This window comes from Lissotriton vulgaris, chromosome 9 (assembly GCF_964263255.1).
Source record: "Lissotriton vulgaris chromosome 9, aLisVul1.2, whole genome shotgun sequence".
NCBI lineage: Eukaryota > Metazoa > Chordata > Amphibia > Caudata > Salamandridae > Lissotriton > Lissotriton vulgaris.
Window position 1 is genome coordinate 361,984,473 of NC_141697.1, and position 22,346 is coordinate 362,006,818.

At 46.2% G+C, this 22,346-nt stretch overlaps 1 protein-coding gene across 1 annotated transcript in view; it reads right to left on the reverse strand.

The window, feature by feature from the left end:
- Positions 1–22,346, reverse strand: part of DICER1 (dicer 1, ribonuclease III) — a 521,797-nt gene that overhangs the window by 256,482 nt on the left and 242,969 nt on the right. Inside the window, exon 13 of the mRNA XM_086937733.1 lies at positions 14,646–14,778. Coding sequence (XP_086793859.1) covers positions 14,646–14,778 — 133 coding nt within the window. The remainder of the gene's footprint in view (positions 1–14,645; positions 14,779–22,346) is intronic.

Here is a 22,346-nt window from a genome sequence, read left to right on the forward strand (position 1 = left end):
ATGGCGAATGACAAGAATTGTCCCGCACTGAAATATACTTGCAGTAAGTGTGGTAAGAAGGGTCACTTCAGACAGTACTGCAGGAGTGGTCAAGGATACAAGAAGCAGGGGAAAGAAAGTGCTACAAGTGTATGTGATGAGATTGTCTTACAGGTGCAGGATGGACAAGTTAGCTATCCGAAAGACAGCATAACAATAGAAGAGACTGGTTTAAAAGCGCTATCATCAATGCTAAGGAGCTTGAAAGTGTGAAAAAAGGTAAACTTAAAGTTGAACAAAATGGATATCAGGCCAGGGGGTTATGGGAATCGTCCCATCAATATGAAGGGCTACTTTTGGGGCACAGTGGGGTACAAAGACAGATTTACAGTATCCAAGATATATGTATCACTAGTAGGGGATAACATACTAGGTTGGCAAGCACCAAAGGATCTGGGAGTGTACCTCAACCCTAACAAAACCCCACAAATCTTAGTGCAGGAAATAGAGGAGAGGTCTGGTAACATTAAATTCCTCTTTAAAGAGGTATTCAGCGGGGAACTTGGGTACCTCAAGAATTACTCACATAAGATAAAGTTGAAGGAGCATGCTGTGCCTGTGGTGGCGAAGGTGAGTAACCTACCAATTTCCATACAAGAAGCAGTCAGAGAGGAGCTTGAGAAACTGTGCAACCTAGGGGTGATTGAACCTGTGGAAGCAACGGAGTGGCTGGCGCCGATCGTCGCAGCCAGGAAAAAGGATAACTCTGTCCGTTTGTGCATAGACCTCAGGGCACTGAATAAAGAGGTCGTGGTAGACAAGTTCCCGCTACCCAACATCGCCCAAATGATGAGCAGATTGGAAGGAGCACGAGTGTTCTTGACGTTGGATTTAACCTCTGCCTATTTTCAGATCAGACTCCACGAGAATTCCCAAGAGCTTACGGCCTTCAAGACACCCATGAGGGCCTTCGAATTCAAGATTCTAGTCTCGGCTGCATCGGTATTCCAAAGACTGATGAGCAACATTCTCAGCGGCATCCCTGGTGTGTTGTGTTACCAAGAAGACGTGCTAATATTTGGTGGAGACAACAGACAACACGACAACAGGTTAAGACAAGTGCTGGCGATGTTCAGAGAACAGGGCTTAACGGTGAAGAGAGAAAAATGCAGGATCAAGTGTGAGGAGCTCGATTTCTTGGGACACAAGATAACGTCTAGAGGCATTCAGCCTAAAGCGGAGCTTCAGGACACCATAATCGGGTTGGCCCCACCAAAAAACAAGGAAGAAATCAAATCATTCATGGGCATGCTGGAGTTCTACAGCACGTTTGTGCAGGATTTTGCAAGCAGGACATACGCCATACGCCAACTACTGAAAAGAAACGTGAAGTTTGTGTGGAATGAAGAATGCCAGAGGGAGTTCGAGGAGGTGAAGAAAGCCCTAGCAGGAGCCCCTAGCCTCAAAGCGTTTATACCAAATAGGAAAACTGTTATAACGACTGATGCGAGCTCTAAGGGACTAGGAGCGGTTCTGACCCAGATGGGCGGGGACGGAGAGGAGACAATAGCCTTCGCATCTAGATCCCTGAGGTGAACTACTCAGTGATAGAGAAGGAGGCCTTAGCTGTGCACTGGGCTGTGAACAAATTCCGGGACTTCCTCTGGGGTGCAAAGTTCAATCGGATCACAAACCCCTGGTAGAGGTTTTCAACAAAAAAGGACTGGACGCCATCTCAAGTAGAATCAGACGTTGGGTGGTGAATCTGCAGGAGTATACGTTTGATGTGGAATATGTTCCTGGGGCGAAGAATTTGGCCGCTGACTGCCTCTCGCGTCTGGTGGACGAAATGGGAGAATAACAAGTAGGTGGAGACAACGACGAAGATCAGGACGAGACACTGGCTGAAAAGGTATGTGCGATCACCCAAGGAGCTGTGGGTGAGGTAAATTGGAAAGAAGCTCTAAGAAATGATGACCTGTTGATGAAGGTGATTGAGAAGGTAAAGGGTAACTGGAATCACCAAGACAAACAGGATGACACCGTATGACCGTTCTGGATGGTCAAGGACGAACTATCCATCTCCGATGAGTGTCTGTTCTGTGGCACAAGGCTGATCCCTCCCAGTGTGTTAAGGGAGTATCTCATCGATCTCGCCCACGAGGGACATTTGGGTATCACCAAAACCAAGCAGAGAATGCGGGAAGACTACTGGTGGCCAAACATGGACAGCATGATTGAGAGAAAGGTCAGGGACTGTATACTATGCACCACGAGTGACAAAGTCGTGAAACAACACACACCTCCCATGCAATGCAGACCACCACCTGTGGGGCCTTGGGAAGAAGTGGCATTGGACATAATAGGACCGCTCGCAGGTGAACTTCGCACACCCTACATCCTGGTGCTCGTAGACCTGTATTCCAGGTGGCCAGAGGTGAAGATGGTGTCTGAAATAACCACAAAAGTGGTCATTGAGTTCCTACAAGAACTGTTTCTCCGGGAAGGTCTGACAAGTAGTCTTCTGACTGACAATGGGGTGCAGCTATGCTCGAAAGAGATGGGGGAATTCCTTGAGAACAATGGGAATATGCACAAACGTTGCGCACTGTTCCACCGCGAGACCAACGGAATGGTAGAAAGATTCAATAAAACACTCAAAGAAGGCATCCAACTGGCAAGAACCAATGGTCTGAACTGGAAAGAGGAGATGAGAAAACGTCTAGAAGCGTATCGCCTAACTCCTCACCAAACAACGGGGATCACCCCCTTCGAACTACTCAGAGCTAAAAAGCCTAACACGAAGCTATCACCAGGTTGGATGGGGTGGCAGAAGGGGTGGGCAGGGCACACTAGAGAAACACAAAGGCTGGACAAGCAGCACAAAGCCATGATAGAGAGATAAGAAAGGTTTGACATGCTACACTCAGTGAAAGAGGTTAGGTTCAAGGTAGGGGACACAGTAAGAATCAGAGCACCTACAGGTAGAGCGCGTATTGGTCTGAATTCACTAAACTAACGAAGATTGTAAAACTGTTCAAAAATGCGGTAAAGACCCAGGAGGGGAAGATATGGAATCTAGGAAGGGTGGCTAAATGCCACCTCCCTCCCGAGGTCATTGATGAAGAGGTCATGGGTGAGGAGCCGACCCGGGGGGAAGGGAGCCTACCCACGAGGGTGTGTGGTGGAGAACCTCATGCCTCACGCAGAAGTAGTCAGAGGGTGGTTAGGCGCCCCAAACATCTGGATCAATATGTGACTATGTAATTGCTCTCCATGCTGGTGTTCTGTTTCCGATATTACATGTTCTAAAGTTTGTAGGGTAGGGGGATGTGTGGTATCTTCCGATCTGCCGGGATTGCTACAGCTTGGGTCACCCCTGCCCTCTGCACCACCTTGGAACGAGCTGCAGTGACATCACTTAGAATGTCACTGTAGAGAGCGTTCCAAGGCGAGCGCCGGAGGAGACTTGACGGGGCAGTTCATGCGAGCCAGCTGTGGCTGGGGTCCTTATCTGTTTAGCTAACTCAGTTAATAAACCTTCTTGTTTATCCTTCTCCTGTGACTCTTCTGTGGTCATTTCTACAGGCACCAATAAAGCCGGGCACCAAATAAGAGCCGGTGGCACAAGCAGATCCGGGCAGAGACCACGGACACCCCATGAAGGAAAAGCCTGCACGGATCCGCTGGGCAAGAACACAGAACAGACACCGAGCAGAAATAAAAACACTGAAAAAGGAAGCGGAACACAGAGTCTAGGGTATGCTAAAATTATCGGCTGACACTTGGAATTTGGATAGGACAACACCTAGGGCAGTACGTAACAATTGCCCTTTGCCTGGAAGGAACGATGACCCCCTGCAAGCTAGAAGATTTAGACACAACAGTGGAAATAGTAAGGACAAATGGAAATGTCCCGGACCCCAAGAAGCGCATATTGTAAAGAAAGCATGCCCCTTGAGAGTGCACCCTGTGAATGTAAGGAAAAGCGAAATTTTGGTAGGATAAATGGACAGAAGGAGGCCACGACCACACACAGCAGAGAATACCTGCTAAACCACTGTCTTGGAGGACAAACCCAGAAAGGGCAGCACCTCCAAATCGGTATCAATAAAAAAACAAGAATTAAGCAGGCCGCACAGCTGCAAATAGTGTCCGTTGTGTAAAAACTTGCGACAATTAAGTGTTTTGCCAGGCCTGCTGGATAGACATGGCACAGCACGGAACCCATGCTAGGCTCAGAAGCAGTGCAGATAGACCAACCCAGACAGGCAATAGAGCAATGCTAAACAAGGAGCATTGTAGAAACAGACTCCCAGCAGGATGTCCACAGAAAAACTCCATAGGAGCATACCAAGGCAAAGGCAGAACTCAATGCCAGAAATTACCCCACATAGGGTAAAGCTAATCCCCTGTAGGGGTGTCCTCTTGGGCTAAGCACGCAGTCAGAGGTCTGAAAAACAAGAGACTCAGCCAAACGGCTGTACTGAACGAACATAGAGATGGCTAACCAGCCAGGAACACTAACCGGGCACTATAACCAATCCGTGCAGAGGTTGGCGCCGTAAAATAAGGGATCAAGATTCACTGCAGCCCGGACAAGAGACGGGAGACCGCCGAATTCGCGTGGCGTTCAAAAAGATCCACCCCATTGAACAACAAATCTCTGAGGGCATCGGGAATATGATCTGGGAAGCGACTGTTGCGCAGCCAAGCATGATGGCGTAAAGCCACAGCTCGAGCAAGAACACGTCCCATAGAGTCAGTTGCATCAAGGGAAGACCTAAGGGAGAATTGTGCCATTCCCCTGCCATGCAGCAGAAAACGAAGCAATTCTGCCAGTGGTCCTTCTAGAACAGAAGGAAGAAGGTTCTCAACTGAGTCCCAAAGAACAGAGGATGCACGTGCAAACACACAGGCCATATTTAATGTACGCGCTGGCAGAGGCGAAAAGCCAGCGACCACAATCGCCCAGCCACCTAGATTCCCCGGTGGGAGGTAACAATGGCAAGTTAAGACTGTAAATTAAAAGTCGCCTGAACAACTGAGCCCTGAGCTGTTGGGTGAAGAGACAGGAAGAGGATCACCCGGAGCAGGGCGGTGCCTACCAGCAATAGCCCGATCAACAGGGTCACCAGAAGAGGGTCTTGACCATGTGCCATGCAGGATGTCAAATGAAGAGCCCCCAAAAGGCAGCAAAGGCTCTACCTCGATAGGCTCCAAGTGGAGCTGATCCATTAAAGGATCTGAAAGTAGAGGCACTACAGGAGGCTGAAAGCAGAGTACAGCAGCTGCCCCATGAATAGCGAGCGCAAAGGCAGCACTAGATTCAGTTGCCATACTTGTAGGTGATAACAAACCATCGGTAGGAGACGGTTGAAGACACCTAGACATCAGGAGTGGAGGAGCCGGAGACCGACCAGACGGCCAACCAACACTGGGTTCTTGCACCATGGACCCTTGATCTGGGGAGTCCAGGGAAGCATCATGATGTAAAGGAGGCGGTGTAATCGCTAGTACCGGCATCGACTGACGCCGCGTAGGAGATTTATCGCCGCCAAAGTAGTTGGGAGGAGCAACAACCTCAACCAAGGGAGGAGGAATAGACATCGGTACCAGTGTCAATTGACGCCACGTCGGAGTTGTCTGGACGTCGACTACCTCCACAGGGGACTCTACCAGGACGCCTACCGACGTCAATCCCACTGTAAACTGCCTGGAGGAAGCACGAGGTGCCAAGCCTGGTGTCGAGCCTGGGGTAGTACCTGTCATTGCGGGCGCAGTCTCTGACTTCAGCGCAGGAAGCTGCTCAGGGTATGCGCGGACTGACTGGGTGGGCTGTGCTCTGGGCCCTGGCTTGTTGGTGTTGTATCGGCTCCGGTATCGGAGTCGACGCACACAGCCGTGTCAGGGAAACGTCCGCAGAAGAGGACCCGGCATGAGTGCCTGCTACCTCTGTGGGACCCGAAGGCGCACCAGGGAGAGGGGGCGACTCAAAGTAAGCCTGACGTGTTTTAGAATAAGCCTTCAGTTGGGCACGCATTGCTCCAAATCCCGGATTGTGAGGGTACAGAGGATGGGGCTGCCGTGAGCTTTTACCTGGCACAGTGCGAGAAGAATTGGCGGCAGCGGCACAGACATCGGAGGAAGACCTCCACAAGCAACGCCTGTGCTTGCGCTTACCTGTTTGTGCCCGATCCTGAGAGAAAGAGTGGCGACGAAAGAGGGCTGGACCGGACAACCGTGCTGCCAGGAGTTTCATACGACGCCCCCTCAAGGACTTTGGTTTCATCCTCTGACAGGCGTCGCACTCTTTGGAGTCGTGGTGCATGAGGAGACACCACATACAGATGAGGTGCGTGTCAGTGCCTGACATCTGACGTGCACAGGCTTCACAAGCTTTAAAGCCGAAAGGCATTGCACACTGTTCCCACGGCAATGAGGGTGTCGAGAAGGCCCAAAAACCAGGCTAAGTTACTGCTGGTTTTCCAGGAACCGTGCTCGGACGCGGAAAAGAAGAAAACTGATGTCAGCGTGCTGGGAGAGGCATAAATGGCTCCGCTGATGTCCTATCCGTGGACAACATAAGGGCGAAGCCGGGCAGCGCCGCCTCTGGGGCATAGAGGTGCTGCTGCGGAAAGTTTTCCAGAACCAGTCTGACGCGTGGGGATATTCTAAGTTAAGGAATCTGTGGCTAGACGTCTCAATCAGATTGATCCCAAGGGTAGTCAGGAACATTGAACACGACCATAGAGGCGATGTACCACAGAACATGGGTATTATGTCTCAGAAGTTGCAAGGCTTTGAGGGAATGGAAAGCCAAGCTGCTGGGCAAAAACACCTTTTTACCCAACCTTGCAAATACTTTTGACTCTTTCTGGAGGATGGTGGGGAAAGACCCTAGATTCAGCTTGGTGTTACAGGCATCCTGTATGAAAAAACTCACTTGGGAAGAATGTAACAAGAAGGAAGGTGGATCCCCTTGAGACAGTTTAGAACATTGCATCACTGCTCAGCTGATAGCTGGAGCAGTAATCTGCTTTGATCACGCCTCCTTTACTCCTGGTAAAAGTACCGCAATAATGGCAGCAATGGCTCTGAAAAGCTGACTGGAGAGCTTCAGTCAATTTTTTTGTCAACATTCAGGCAAGGGAAGGGGCAATTCCCCTCTGTAGCCTTCTTGAGTACTGTGTTCAAGGATGTAATTTTCCAAGGGACAGAACCTGGAAGTGGGTCTAGGTCTGGTGATGTGTCAAGCCCACTTGAATTCTGCAAAGCCAGCAAATCTCCTGTATAAGAAGTAGGGAGAAGCTCTGCCAAGCTCCCATCATCCAACTCCTGTGGGCCTTCTCAAAGGAAAAGGCCTGCGTCTGTTGCAAATATATCATGTATGGTCCCCTAATACTGCTGTAGGCCACTGGCATGTTCCAAAATTGCTTTTCTTCAAGCAGTCGCTGAGTCTCTCTTTTGCACTACCAGTGCTTAGCAGGGTCAGCAGGATCTCTGGATCAGTTGGAGGAGAGTAAAACTGAGCTGGCATCGGAGTGAGAGGAACAACAATATTGTCTGCGTCATAACTATACCATGCAACATTGGAGGAAGGTTCAAAATTGTCAGTGGAATACTTTATGTCAGGGGAGAACACACTGGCAAGACCCAGAGGAGACCAGCACAGGCCCCTGGGATCAAATTGTGCTCCATAGGAGACCGCTTCCCATCTGAAAACCTCTAACATTGCCTCGAACATGGTTGGGTCATCTTCAGACACCGGATGCTCCGAGTAGGCCAACATCAGAACAGTGAAGTGTACTTAAGAAAGCAACATCGCTGGGTCCGGTTATGTCACTAAGGGTGCCAGTTGAGCATCCACGGGAAGCTCTATTTTCACCAGTTGTGGCTTAGGGGAGAAATTAGCCGGTCGGCTGACGGAAACTGGAGACATATCTATCCATCTTTAACACAACCTAGAAGAGTCTAAATCTTTCTAGTGCCTCTTCCCCCTCTCCTTGAACAACTTTGACAGCGGCAAGGAGAGGGTGATGAATCTGGACCTGGTAAATGACCTAGACCACCCTACCAGCTCCTATTGTGTTGGTCTTTATTTATTTATTTATTTTTGACATTTATAGAGCGCAGCAAATACCCGCAGGCGTCTCGGCACTAAAAATTCATCTGTTTCCTATATGTAGTCACCGCCTCACTGATTAAAGAGCCATGTCTTTAAAAGTTTTCGAAATTGGTGGAGTGAAGGACTCATCCTGATGTACTGGGGAAGGGTGTTCCAGAGTTTGGGTGCGGCCACTGAAAAGCGGCGATCACCCCAGGACACTGTTTTTGTTCGTGGGATTACTAATTGGTGTAAGGTAGAAGAACGTAACTGTCTGCAGGGTATGTAGGGTGTTAATTGGTCTTTGAGAGCATGCGGTCCTTGGTTGTTGAGTGTTTTGTAGACTATACACAAGGACTTGAACTTTATTCTATTATGGATCGGTAGCCAGTGGAACTGCCTGATCGTATCCGAAATAGGACTGAACTTAGCGGTTCCTGAAAGCAGTCGTGCTGCCGCGTTCTGTATGGACTGTAACTTTTGTGTGACCCTGGCCTGGGCGTTGAGGAATAGACCGTTACAATAGTCTAACGATGACAAGACTAAAGCACTAACAAGTGTTTTAATTGCTGCATCAGGTAGAAAGGGGCGAATCTTCCTTATCATTTTCAGTTTATAATGGGCGGTGGTAGCAACTTTGTTTGCATGGTCCAGAAAGGTGAGACCTTCATCGAAGATGACTCCCAGATTCCTGACTTTGGCTGTTGGAATGGGGGGTGAGCCAAAAGCTGCTGGCCACCAGCATGATGACCATGCTGGGAGAAGTGGTCCAAAGATGACTATCTCAGTTTTTTCTGAGTTGAGCTTAAGGCAATTTGTAGCCATCCACTCTCCTATTTCAAGCAGTCCATCTTTAAAGTTTTGTGCCACTTGTCCTCCGTCACCTTGATGGCCAGGACCAGCTGTGTATCGTCTGCGTAAGAAGTTAGGCTCATCCCATATGCTCTGATGACATTGGCAAGGTCCGACACATATATGTTGAATAGTGTCGGACTAAGGGATGAGCCTTGGGGAACCCCGCATGGCAGCGAGAGTTGCGCAGACTGGAAAGGTCCAAGGGTGACCGCTTGAGTTCTCTCTGCTAGAAAGGAAGCAAGCAGGTCTCTGGCATGATGGCGGATGCCCAACTTTCCGACACGGTCGACCAAGATGTTATGGTCGACCGTGTCAAAAGCTGCAGATAGATCCAATAGTACTAAAATAGCAGTACCTCCTTGGTCCCGGATGGATTGGACATCGTCAGCTGCCTTAATGAGGGCAGTTCAGTCCCATGGTACCTCTGAAAGCCGAATTGAGAGTCATCAAGCAATCAGTGTCTTTCTATGTAGTCCGAAAGTTGGGAATTCATAGCCTTTTCCACCACTTTCGCTAGGAAAGGGAGGCTGGCTATAGGCCTATAGTTTTTAAGTTCATTTTTATCTAAGCAGGGTTTTTTTAATAGAGGTTTCAATAAGGTGTTTTTTAGTGATTTCGGCTAGCTAGCTGAAGACAAGATGGTGTTACAGACTTGTGTCAACACAGGTACGATGGACTCCATTACTGGTGGTAAAACTGATAGAGGACAAGGGTCCAGAGCGGAACCGCTTTTAATAGTTGATACAATGGTCCTTATGTGGTCACCTGTGAGTGAGTTGAAGCTAGAAAAATCATTAGCCGAATGTACGCAAGGAGGGTCCCTATTAGTGGTCACAGGTTTAGAGGCGAAGGCCTGATAAATATCGTCCACCTTGGTAAAGAAAAATTCTGCCAGAGCGTCACAAAGGGCTTGAGACGGGGGGAATGAGGTCGGGAACATTGCCTGCCAATGTTTTCGTGATTTCAAACAGTTGCTTACTAGAGTTTTTTGCTTGATCAATTTTATTTGTATAAAATTTTTTTTTTGCTTTTATGATCATGGATTTGTATAGGGCCAATGAGTCTTTATAGACTTTCTTGCTAGCCATGTCATAAGTTGATCTCCAACGCCTTTCCAGATTCCTGCTGGTCTGTTTTTCCAATTTTAGCTCGTCAGAGTACCATGGAGCGGTTGGTTTGGATCTATTCCTGGACAATGATTTAGTGGGGACTGAGCGCTCCGTTGCGTGGGCGAGCCATGTCTGGAGTCTTCTCTAGGCTACTGTCAAAAGCCACAGAAAAAAAACTGAACTGACGTTAGGGCACTAAAATGTGCAACATATTGCACTGGTTACACCACCGCGACTCAATTTTGAGTGTCAAGATGGAGCCTGAATCCCTTACCAGTGTAGGAGTGCTATGTCAGAAGTTTCTGGTGCCAGTCAAGCACCAGGAATGTTCAGAGGTGAGGCATCTTCAGGCAGAAGTGTCCATCAGAATGGGCATTTTAAATGGTTCCAGAGCTGTGTAAAACTTGAGCTGCTTTGGATAAAGACTTAATTCTATTAAGGATGTGAGGGGAAGATTATTCATACATTTCAATTAATCAAATCCCAGCAGCATCCAAAAGTTTTGTTAACAAACAGGATTCTCACAATAGTCAATTAGCAGCAGTGAGAAAGAAAGAGCTACAAGCACCAAGGCATGTCTTTGAAATTTCAAAAGAAGAGTCTGTTGTTTTTCTTTAAAGAGTCTGGAGTCATCAAATGCCATATTCATAGAATGTTGCCAGTCACCAGAGACACCTACGGTACACATCCAGGCATGGCGCCAGACCACCACAAAAACTAACACAGTCAGAGTCTAGACCGCCCTATTAAATGTTATTGGTCACTGTCATGGATTTGCACAAGTGCCCATCACTACTCCCACCCACTTTTCTTTCTGGGAATTGTTGGTCTCCCCTTTTATCCCTTGCTCAGTGTATCGCCACTCAGGATGTCATCCACACTGACATGACAGGAGTCATCCCACCTGACATAGTGGCTTCCATGTGTGAGCTACACAGTTGGGACATCCCCACCACCAGCCTAGCAAATACTGTCCGCATATGGGCACTTCAAAATCCATGCCAGTGTGCACCAGCTCAGTTGCAGACTATAATGGGATTCCAGGATCTCACAGTCCATAAAAATTACACCCTTGAAGTTGTCGGATGTTTGGCTTTCTTCACTGTTGATCAAAACTTCATCAAAGCCTTAGAATTCTTTTACCTCTTTCTTTGCAGTTATAGATTACCTAGGATTAGTTGGATTAACCTATTTGGAATGCAACACTATGGTTGGGTTCTTGAACTGCCCTTTGCACCTCCAAACTGGAATTCTGGCTAGCATTCTAACTTGTGATGTAGAAACTGTCAGTTTGCTGTTCAGGTATTTGCAAATCATGAGTGAACCTTTATTTCTGTTGAGGTCTCATGTTGTGTAATTAAAACAATGTGTAGAGGGCATGGGAACAGGAACAATTTCAATACAATTCCTATGACTAGCTAGATAAATGTACTGTGCAATAAATGTACTGTGCCATTAATACCAGAGTGTTAGTTTAGTATCCCAAGTTCTAGTCATCTTCCTGACATTTGACGTGCATCTCCGAGGGGCTGTGGGCTGCGCCAAAGGGAACATCGTCGTCAGAATCCTCCTCATCTAACAGGTTTGTAGCTAGTAATATTGACAGCTTGCTTGTAGAATTTTGAGCAGGTGTGATTTGCTTGTATCTTTCCTGTATTTGCAATTATCCTGACATTTAGATAAGGGATACTGCTCGTCGATAAGTTCGTGGACAGCGGATTGAAGCTGGTGGTGCCGTCAACAAGACAGCGTTCACCTTTATCATTGGGAGTGCTGCCGTCGACGGGTGCTTCGTTATCGAAGGAGTGTCGTCCGTGTCGATGAGGTTGATGTTATCTTTAGCACCGACAGCCTCAGAGATTTGACTCCTCGATGAAGAGTGGAAATGGTACTAGTCGTAGCCATCGTGAAAGTCTTCGTCATCAATGGTGCAGACGACTATTTTCTCCTTGCCGGTGAGTAACTTGTCGACGATCTGTCAGTCGACAGAGGGGATGGATAAATGTTTTTTGAAGCAGTGATTAGCCCGTGGTGGAGATGTAAGAAGCTCTGACCTTGATTTTTAAGGTCTGTTCGAGGAAAAAGATGATAATTTCTTCTTCTTACGTTTTGAAGAAGTCTCACCTACATGAGGTGATTTAGATGGGCTGAGCTCCCTGTCAGGCCCTTCAGGACATTTTTTTATTTTTATATTTCTTGGGCGGCTCCAGAGAGGAGTGAGAATGGGAGACTCTCTCTCTTTTTTGCGATCTTCCAGAGGAAGATGACGGCTAACTACTGACCATGTCCGACACAGGCTTCTTCCAGGGCTTACGTGGAGCCATAACAACAACCTCCGCTCAAGGTCCTTCAGAGTTTTAGTGGAAACGGTAATACATATCTTACATTCTTTTGTTTTATGCAATCGATACAGCCAGTAAATGCAGTCCTGATGAGGGTCATCAGAGTAAATCATCTTTTTGCCACAGGTAACACAAACCTGAATAGGCTCTTTTTAGCTTTCTCAGACATGCTGAAGTCAGATTTTAGCAAGAAAAATACAGATGCACAGAGATGTAAATATACCTGTATATATCTGAAAAGATAATTTCCAAATTTTCTGTAGAACATGTCTGGAAAAGGTAAAACTGAGCAGGGCTCAGTGGAGACTCCTTTACAGGAAATGCGGTAGAGAATCTGAATGACTAGCGCTTCTCACAGGAGTGTTCCAAAGGGTGGTACAACCAGACTGGTTGAAACTTAAGTCTTTTTCGAAAACGCCCATGATAGGTCACTAAACTAAAGGGCCTAGGGCCTTTTCTTGTCTATGCCCATCATTGCATTGTTTTTCCTAAAGTACAGTGGGACTCTTATCTCGACGACAGGGAATGATTTGAGCATGTGAATCTATGAAAGATCCAATAGTGGAGTAAAAGTTAGTTACCTTCGGAAACAATCTTTCTGGTGGATACTCTATCTAGAGTTTCCTCCCCTTGAGAATACACCCCCAGGTGTCAGAGTGGATCTAGAGATTTTTCAGCAGTACCTCTGTACGCTGGAAAGTGGTGTTATGTGCGTCTCCTCATCAATGTTGTTAAACTTTTGGAGAGGTGTGCGAAGCTGCATGGAAACACCATCCAAGCCAGGCACGTTTGTTCCTTTCCTTCCCTTAGATGCTGATCCAGAGCTTCTACAAGGTATTATGAGAAGATTTTTTTTTACAAATTATCCAGTGTGCAAGGAAGTTGTTCCTGTCTAAAAACAGCAGGATTCAACAGAGCTGAGTAGCGCGCTTTATAAACTCCCTGACTTCATCCTCTGCTTCATCTGAGCCCCTTGAACTCACATCCGGTCCAGCACTGGCTTTGGGCCTTTGGCTCTGGTGCAATCAACTCTGCTGGCCCCATTTACATCAACCCTAGATAAGGATGTACAGTCTATCAAGCCATCAGAAATGAATCTCCCATGATTTCATCCGAAGTTGGTCCTGGCACCATCTAATGTACAATACCTGCAACACTTTGCCCTTACTTCAGGGTTGGGCTAAGACTTTACCTTTTGGAAAAGCTTCAGAGAATGGCAAATTAGACTTAAAAAGGGTGCAGTTGACATATCGAACTCGAGATTTAAAAAATGTAAGCACTAACTAGTCTTTAAGATCTCTTCTTTTTTCAAGGGCTTTGCTAACCGGAGCCTAGCTTCCTCAGAGATCATTAGGACCTCAGAATTGTCTAAGTAGTTTACACAGGCATTTAAATCAAGTGTAAAATGTGTTGCATACTGGGAGCTAGAACAGTACCTAATGATTTTGGCTACGTCTGCTGTTTTCATATGAAACTCATCGTTACGCCCCTGTGTTGCTTGACTTTACCATTTTGTATTTCAAGTAACTAGCTGGGCCACCTGCAGCATTAGGAATAATTAATTTATTGGCTTTCTGAAGGCTTACCCACATGCTTGCTCTCCCTACTTAAGATGCGGTTATATCACTCCTTACTCCAATCCTACCTTACCTTGGGACAGCACTATAGGTGAACAATCCTGCAAATGTTAGACTTTAAAATTAAAAAGTTCAAGAAAAACAATTGTTTGTTATATTAGAAAAAATAATGAATACTGATCAGTTAAACTGTATGATAGATTTATTTTTTATCAATTTCTGTTGTATAATATAAATAATATATGTAAAATACATAAATACAAGCCCTACTTGTTTATTTACCGAAGAAGGAAGGTTGGGCCCTTCCATACATTTCAAGACTTGTGACAAAGCAGAATTCAGTTATCCTTAATTTCAAAGACTTCTTCATAAGTAAAAATAAAGTAAGCAGAGGTTGAGTGAAGTAGTTAGTAATATTAGTAATCATAATTATAATAATAATAAATTAACACCTAACTTGTTAGATTCAAACCAATTAGGCATACATTTTGAAATTAAACAAAAATGATTATTGAAAGCCAATGAAATGGAGCAGCTACAATTCAAACTTTCGTTGGATTAGGACAGTAAGAATGAAATCTTACCTCATAACTCCCCAGACTCTGTTTTTCACCTACATGCTTTTTTCATCAATTACTCTAAATAAAGGATGTGTTTTATCCAACTCAACACTTACCACTATTGGAGTTCGAAGAGGTGAATTGATTGGCAGAAAAAGGGTTGAGTAAAAAGTACCATTAGGCAGTTGTCGAGTTTTACATTTCGGTGCAAGGTGAGTGAATGGGTCACTTGGTAATCTAGCACAATATCTATAAATGACAAAAAATACAATCTAAATTTCCCAAACATAAAAGTTACTCTTTCATAAGAAACATCAGAAAATAATCTATAAATTTACACAACTGGAATATAAAACAATAAAATGTATGATTAACAGTTCTACCTACTGTAAGTTCTTGTGTGTGTGTGTGCGCAGTGTATTAGTGCTCGCTGCAGGATGCAGCTATATCCAGCTTCCACAGCTGCTGCGCAAGACTGAAGATCTGCATTTTTTTACATCACTCTCCCAATATACTGGCTAAAAGGGAAAGGAATATGCTACTTACCCCCCATAAGAATCTGTTTGTAGCATGTAGTGCTGTTTATTCACATGCTTTGCATAGTCCTATTCAGTATTGGGACCGGACAATACAAGTTGTTCTTTGAAGAAGCTTCGAGTCACTTGAGGAAGAGTGACTACTCCCTTAGTCTACAATGTGCTTGTGCATCGACTTCACTCTTAAATTGTTTTCCATTCAACAAGGTAAAAGTGAGAATGAAGTGGAGCGCATCACTAAAAATATGTATCCTGTACTTTGTAAAGAAAACATGCTATTTCCCAATTCTGGGGAGGCAGGAGGGTGCCTGTGAATCTACAGCACGACATGCTAAGAACATATGCCTACAAGGAAAGTAACACATTCTGTTTGTAGCATGTGTGGATGTTAAAACACATGCTTTGTGTCAACTATAAAGCAGTATACTTCCAATAATGGGTAGTGGACAGATGTGGCACATGGTTGAAATTAACTTCCCAATACTGTTCAGACAACTATAACTTGCTGGTGCGCTAAAATGTCCACATAATAACGTTTTGTGGGTGTGCACAGTGTTGACCAATTGCTACCTTACATATGTCAGCTATGGGGATAATACCCAAGAATGTCATGGTAGCCCCCTTCTGACATGTAGCGTGTGCCCTAGGAGGTATTGAGACAATCTCTTTACTTTAACATAGCATGGTTTGAATGCATCTCACAACCCATCTGCACCCCAACACCTTAACTGGAAAGTGGAAATTGCCAGACTCAAGTATGGCTTTTCATAAGCAACAAAGTGTTGTATAGTCTTACAGAAGAATTTTGTTTTGCTGATAGAATATTTGCATGCCCTCTTTATGTCTAGTGTGTGCTAAGCCCACTTTGGAACCGAATGAGGGTTTGTGGGAAGAAGACTGGTAGCTCAATAGTCTGATTCAAACGGAAAGGAAAATCCACCTTGGGTACAAACTTCGGATTAGTATAAAGCACTAATCTGTCTCCATGTACCTGATTAAATGGCTCCTGGGCAGGGAGTGCCTGTAGCTCACTAACCCATCTTTTTTCTTTAAACATTTATTTGTATTATTTTCATCACATGCAATAAGTATTACATTTTCATTGCAACAAAAAAAAGAAACAAGCGCGTACGGCAAAATGTTAATTTATTAAATAAAGCATACCCAATATGCATTTCTATCTCTTCCACATTTATGTACTTTTTGTTTTAATGGCCTTCTGATCCGCGCCCTGGGAAGTTCACAGATACTCCCTTCTCCTCCACCTCGCACATGGCCAGGTCACGATCCTGAAAGTGCCGAAGGCGGGTCTTGAACAGATGCAGGAGCATAGACTGCAACCGGAGGAGATTATATAACAGCAATGCCCCTGCACTATACAATGGTGTAACACTTTATAGTAATGACATTAATGGCGAAAGATGATCAGTGAATACACATCCACATTTCCAAAGTGACTGTAGAGGATCAGTTACTCCAGGTTCAGATACAAGAGTTCCGTAAAAGAAAGAAAATGTTCAGTTCTTGGTGTAAAATAATAGGTTTATTGTTCCTTTGTTAATGCCAACACGTGTTTCATCGCAGGGAACCTACTGCGAATCTTCAGGGCTTCAAAAGAAAGTATGCCAATTTAAATCAGAAAGGTGCGCAACGTCCGTGTCAGGACGAGATTTTAAATAGTAGAACCATGTAGAGAAGAAGAATGTAGCACGCTGCCCGCGTGTTCGCGGAATCTTGTTCGGTTTTATGTGTGTCTATAACCGGGAGGAGTAGACAATAATACGCAGGGTCTCTTAAATCAGGACATGCGTTCAATGCAGGCGGGTACACCTTCTTGGTCTTGGACTCCCTCTTGTGTTTCCCGGTGCCGTTTTCCGGACGGAAAACAGCACCGGGAAACACAAGAGGGAGTCCAAGACCAAGAAGGTGTACCCGCCTGCATTGAACGCATGTCCTGATTTAAGAGACCCTGCATATTATTGTCTACTCCTCCCGGTTATAGACACACATAAAACCGAACAAGATTCCGCGAACACGCGGGCAGCGTGCTACATTCTTCTTCTCTACATGGTTCTACTATTTAAAATCTCGTCCTGACACGGACGTTGCGCACCTTTCTGATTTAAATTGGCATACTTTCTTTTGAAGCCCTGAAGATTCGCAGTAGGTTCCCTGCGATGAAACACGTGTTGGCATTAACAAAGGAACAATAAACCTATTATTTTACACCAAGAACTGAACATTTTCTTTCTTTTACGGAACTCTTGTATCTGAACCTGGAGTAACTGATCCTCTACAGTCACTTTGGAAATGTGGATGTGTATTCACTGATCATCTTTCGCCATTAATGTCATTACTATAAAGTGTTACACCATTGTATAGTGCAGGGGCATTGCTGTTATATTGTTTGTGTGGATCCCCTGGGTCCAAATTTGGGCGGTCTTGAGAGATTACCGCTCGCCCTTTTGCCTATACCCATCACTTGATAGTGCTCTCTACCGTGCGGCCACACTGGTGTGCGCCCAATTTCCCTGGTTATAATTGAAAAATCTCCTTGTTGTTTACATGCAACCGGAGGAGAGGCTGTGGCGTGTGTGCTGCAGAGTTGGGGGGAGAGATTAATGGAGGGCTGTCCGATATCGTCCGGTTCGCGCTATTAAATCAAGCATTTGCAATGCGATAGTTCAGACTGCACTGCAAACGATTAAGTTGTAGCCTGAGCATGGCGCCGCTTGAAGGACACTGCGCTTGTGTTTTTTAACTTCAACACTGAGCGCGGTGTCCATGAAGCAGACACTGCGCTCAGTGTTAAAGTTAAGAAACATATAAACGAGCTCACGGCGCGAGCTGGAGTGAAGAAAGGGAGCGAAACCAGGAAGTCAGGCATCCTTGCCCGTGACATGGGCGGGGCCTGTGACGTGCCGGAAAAGGCTGGTGTTGCTCGTTGCGCCGGAGAAAAGGAGCTCAGCGAGGGGACGGGACAAAAGAGCACGGTGAGTGGAGGGGGGGGGATTTGTGTGTCTGTGCGCGTGAGCCCCGTGAGTGGTGGGGGAGGGGGGTGCGTGTGTGTGCGCGCGGGGGGGGGGGGGGGGGGAGAATGTGTGTACGCAAGCTGACTTTGCCTGTATGTGTACGCGCGCGATGGCCAGAAGCTGACTTGCGGTGAATGTTGAGAACAGGGGATGTGCACTGCGCCGGCTGGGCGTGCGCGCCCACGAGGTGAAATCGCCGATGGGAAGCTCGTGCACATCCCCTGTCTCACATTCATCGGAACACGCCAGCAACAGTTGTCTTCGCAGACAAAGCAGGCTCCGCCTGCTTTTTAGGTCTGCTCGCCCTAAAAAGGAGCATGAGCATTACAGGCTTCAACATACAATGCGTTCTCATCCAATGCTTTGCAGCAGCAAAATAAAAACACTGCAGGTAGATAAATCTTTGAACTCATGGCGTAACATCAGATGCCCACATATCATGAATAAGGCAGAGTAGGCATATTCTAAAACATCATGAGTACAGTTCAGCAGACACATAGCTCAGACCTATACATAATACATCAAGGCCAGCCGTTCCAGGTTTTCTAGCATTAATGGCGAGGCAGGGGAGTCTAGTGCGGGGATCCGCTGCATTAAGTGAGTATCATACATCTGCGCCAGAGAGAGGGGCAGTATCAATGAGAAATGCCTGCACAACACAGTTAAGAAGCGGAATCCAGAGGGGTAGTGTCTGACCCATCTCCATCCCGTAGGAGAAGGTAGCTTTGTAGCGGGCCCCATATATCCTTGGGTCTAGAGGCAAGTGGAAGTGTCTCGGCATAAATGGTTGACTGTTCCTGACAATAGAGCAAGTCTCCTAGCCAATTCTTAAACTTCGGAGCCCTCCCTCTGCACCACCGACATGCCGATCTGCGCTTTGCCAGTAAAAATGATATAGCCAGAAATTTGAGATATGATTTGGGTATCTGCGCGGTATAGCTTACAAAAACCACAAGTGGGTGCCTTGCTAACGTGCTGCTTGTCATTTTCTCAAGTGCCACATGAACCTGCTCCCAGTATTGCTGCACCCTTGGGCATTACCATGCTAAATGGAGAAATCCAACTTCTGGTCTCCTACACCTTTCACAACGATCATTGTCAGACAACTGGAACCTGAACATTTTGGCCGGGGTGTAGTACAGGCAGTGTATGAATTTATAGAGTGCGACACGTAGCCTGCAACTAGCAGATATCTGTGAGGTCTGGAGACAGCAGTAAGTCCATTGTTCATCAGTGACTTACTACTCCAATTCTGTGGCCCAGTGAGCTCGGACAGGGCTCGAAACACCTATTTGTTGCATGTGTATGTTGTTATATAACCTAGACGTTTACCATCCGCGGATCCTAGCCTTAGCTGCAGGGGTGCGAGGTGTGTGGGCTCCTCCAGGAAATCAGGGATAACTGACCGTATACCTTGTTGTAATCGAACATATAGGAAATAATCTAAAAGTGAAGGCCGAATCCCGTGAAAGAAGTGGTCCGAAGAGCGGAACTAGTCTTCATGGAACAAAAATTATCCCATTTAGAGATATTAACCCTTTCGCATAGCTTATGAAATCGTTTTTCCTGCAGCAGTGGCACACTAGGGTGATAGGACAATGTAATGTAAGTGGGCATTTATAAAGCGGGAACTGTTGCTCAGGAAGGAGCATCCTGGTGCTATGTGGAGAAGCGGAAAGTCTTGCTCGCTGGAAACCCCGAGGAGCATAGCAAGGGAGTGTTGAGTATATATGTAATGCGGTGCCAGGCATCCACTGTACCCGTGATTGTGGTAGGCGGTGTCGCGCGCGTTCGAGCAAGGTCATGTACACGACCGGTCAACGGAATAGGGTCTGCAAGCCAATCCTCCGTAGCAACTTGCGGCATATATCTGGGGGGGTAAATTCAATAATATGCATAGTGCGCCTGTGCACTTAGAAAATAAACCTCAAATGCCGGTATGTCAAAGCCACCCTGAGCATAGGGTTTTAAGTATAGACCACTGAAGCCTTCGCTGCTTCCCTCCCCAAAGAAGTCATAGCAACTCCGTACATAGAGTTTTAAAGAAATAGGAGCCAGGATTATAAGGTATATTCATAAAAAGATATAAAAATTACGGGAGAACAACCATTCTAATGAGAGAAGCACGGCCCGTAAACGAGATGGGCAGGGATATCCAGCAAATAATATTGTCTTTAAGTTTTGTGATGGCTGTGCCATAGTTGAGCCGTATGGTGGCTTCCCTGTCTCCAATCAACTGTATACCCAGATTACGCAGGTCAGTGCCACACCATTCCAGTGGGAAATCTAGTGCAAATTTGACAACCTCAGGCGTTAAAGGAAAAAACTGGGAATTTTTCCCAGTTAATATTAATCCCAGAGAGTCTACCAAAGACGAGGAATTCCCATAGTATAGGGTTTACATTTTGTTGGGGATCCCCGATATACAAGGTAATGTCATCTGCATAAAGGGATATAAAGATTTGGCACAGACAGCAACGGAACGCCCTTTCGCGATGATGATGGTGAAGTTTGGATGCCAACAGTTCAACCGCTATAGCAAAGAGGAGTGTGGATAACGGGAATCCCTGCCGCGTGTCCCTCATAATGGAAAGCGCAGAAGAGAGAGGACCATTGATCAACACTTTGACAGTAGGCTGCTGATGTAACAACTTATTCCAGGAGATGAATAAAGAAGGAAAGCCCATGCGTTGTAAAACTCCGAATAAATAATCCCACTCCACTGAATCAAACACCTTAGTGGCATCTAAAAAAACTGCGGCTAGTGGAAAGTCAGGTGCCCCATTCTGGAGTAGTGAAAACAGGGTGCGAAGATTTTGAGTTGTGGCTCTTCCTGGGACAAATCCTGATTGGTCGGGAAGTATGAGTTTATCCATTAGGAGGATTAACCTATTAGCCAATATTTTGGCCAGTATTTTCATGTCACAGTTTATAAGTGAAAGTGGCCTATAATAGCCGCAAGACTCTGGAGGCTTACCCAGCTTCAAAAGAGAAGTGATCAGCACTTCACGCATCGAGAGGGGGAGCACTCCCCTTTATAAGGATTCCTCATAGATTTCCTTAAGAACTAGAGCCATAATGTCTACATAGTGTTAATAGAATTCGGTGGGAATGCCATCCAAATCAGGCACTTTCCCATTTTTCAGCTGCGTAATCGCCTCTCTAATTTCGTCCAGCTCAAATGGAAGACATAAAAACTTTCTCTGCGTGTCGCTTAACTACTCAATCGCGACATCCTCCAAGAATTCGTCCATATACAGCGTTCCGCTGCGTTGTGTGATGTATACTGTGCTCTAGTGCCAGGTAAATGTGTTAAGCCTTTCAATCGTGTCTTGGTAGATAACTTCCCCAGGTCCTTTAACTTCTAGGATATGAGTGGAAAATCGAGGGCATCTGATCACTTCAGCCAGGGCTTTTCCTGGCTGTTCGCCCTCACCATATCTCCAGGCCACCCAATACCGTCCCCTAAATTTTGTGTTGCATGCTGCAGTGTTCTCATATTCCGACAGCTTATCCCGGAAGTCAGTCTGTACCTGTCCCACTTCCCCAGTCCCCGTTCGCACCTCTAGCGCTCTCAAGTCCTGCTCCAGCACCCTGAGCCTGTTTGGTATATCCCTGAGCATTCCAAAACGTTTTGCCATACAATACCCCCTTATTGTGACCTTAAAGGCCTCCCATATTGTCTACACATTGTCTACAGAGCCTTTGTTTCTCAGAAACAAATCTTGAATCTCTTCCCCCAGTTCGGCGTGAAATACAGTGTCCAACAGGGCAGTAAGGTGCTGCCGCCAGCTAGGCCTAGGTTTATCGTAAACTGGAAGTGCGAGTATGAGCTTCACGGGGCAGTGATCGGAAAAGGTTCTGGCAAGATGAAGTACCTTCCGGATAGCCTGTTCTAGTCCCCTGGAGAGTAGACAATAATCCAGCCGAGCCCACGTCCATAGCATGTGCTGTAAAGTGTGTGCCTTCCTTGACCTGTGGGTGGGTGTATCGCCAGCTATCTATCAATTCCCCCTCCTCCAGTATACCCCGCATTGTCGCTTGGGAGTTGGTGTAATGATGCGGCACAGTATTAGACCGATTCAGGACCGGATTAAGGGCTACGTTAAAATCCCCGCCCCATATTATATGTGTGGATCCTATGCTCGCAACTTTGCCCCAAATGTCAGGCGTGTCAACATTAGGGATGTAGAAATTAACTATTGTAACTGAGTCCCTACCCAGGCGACCCCTTACTATTGCATATCGC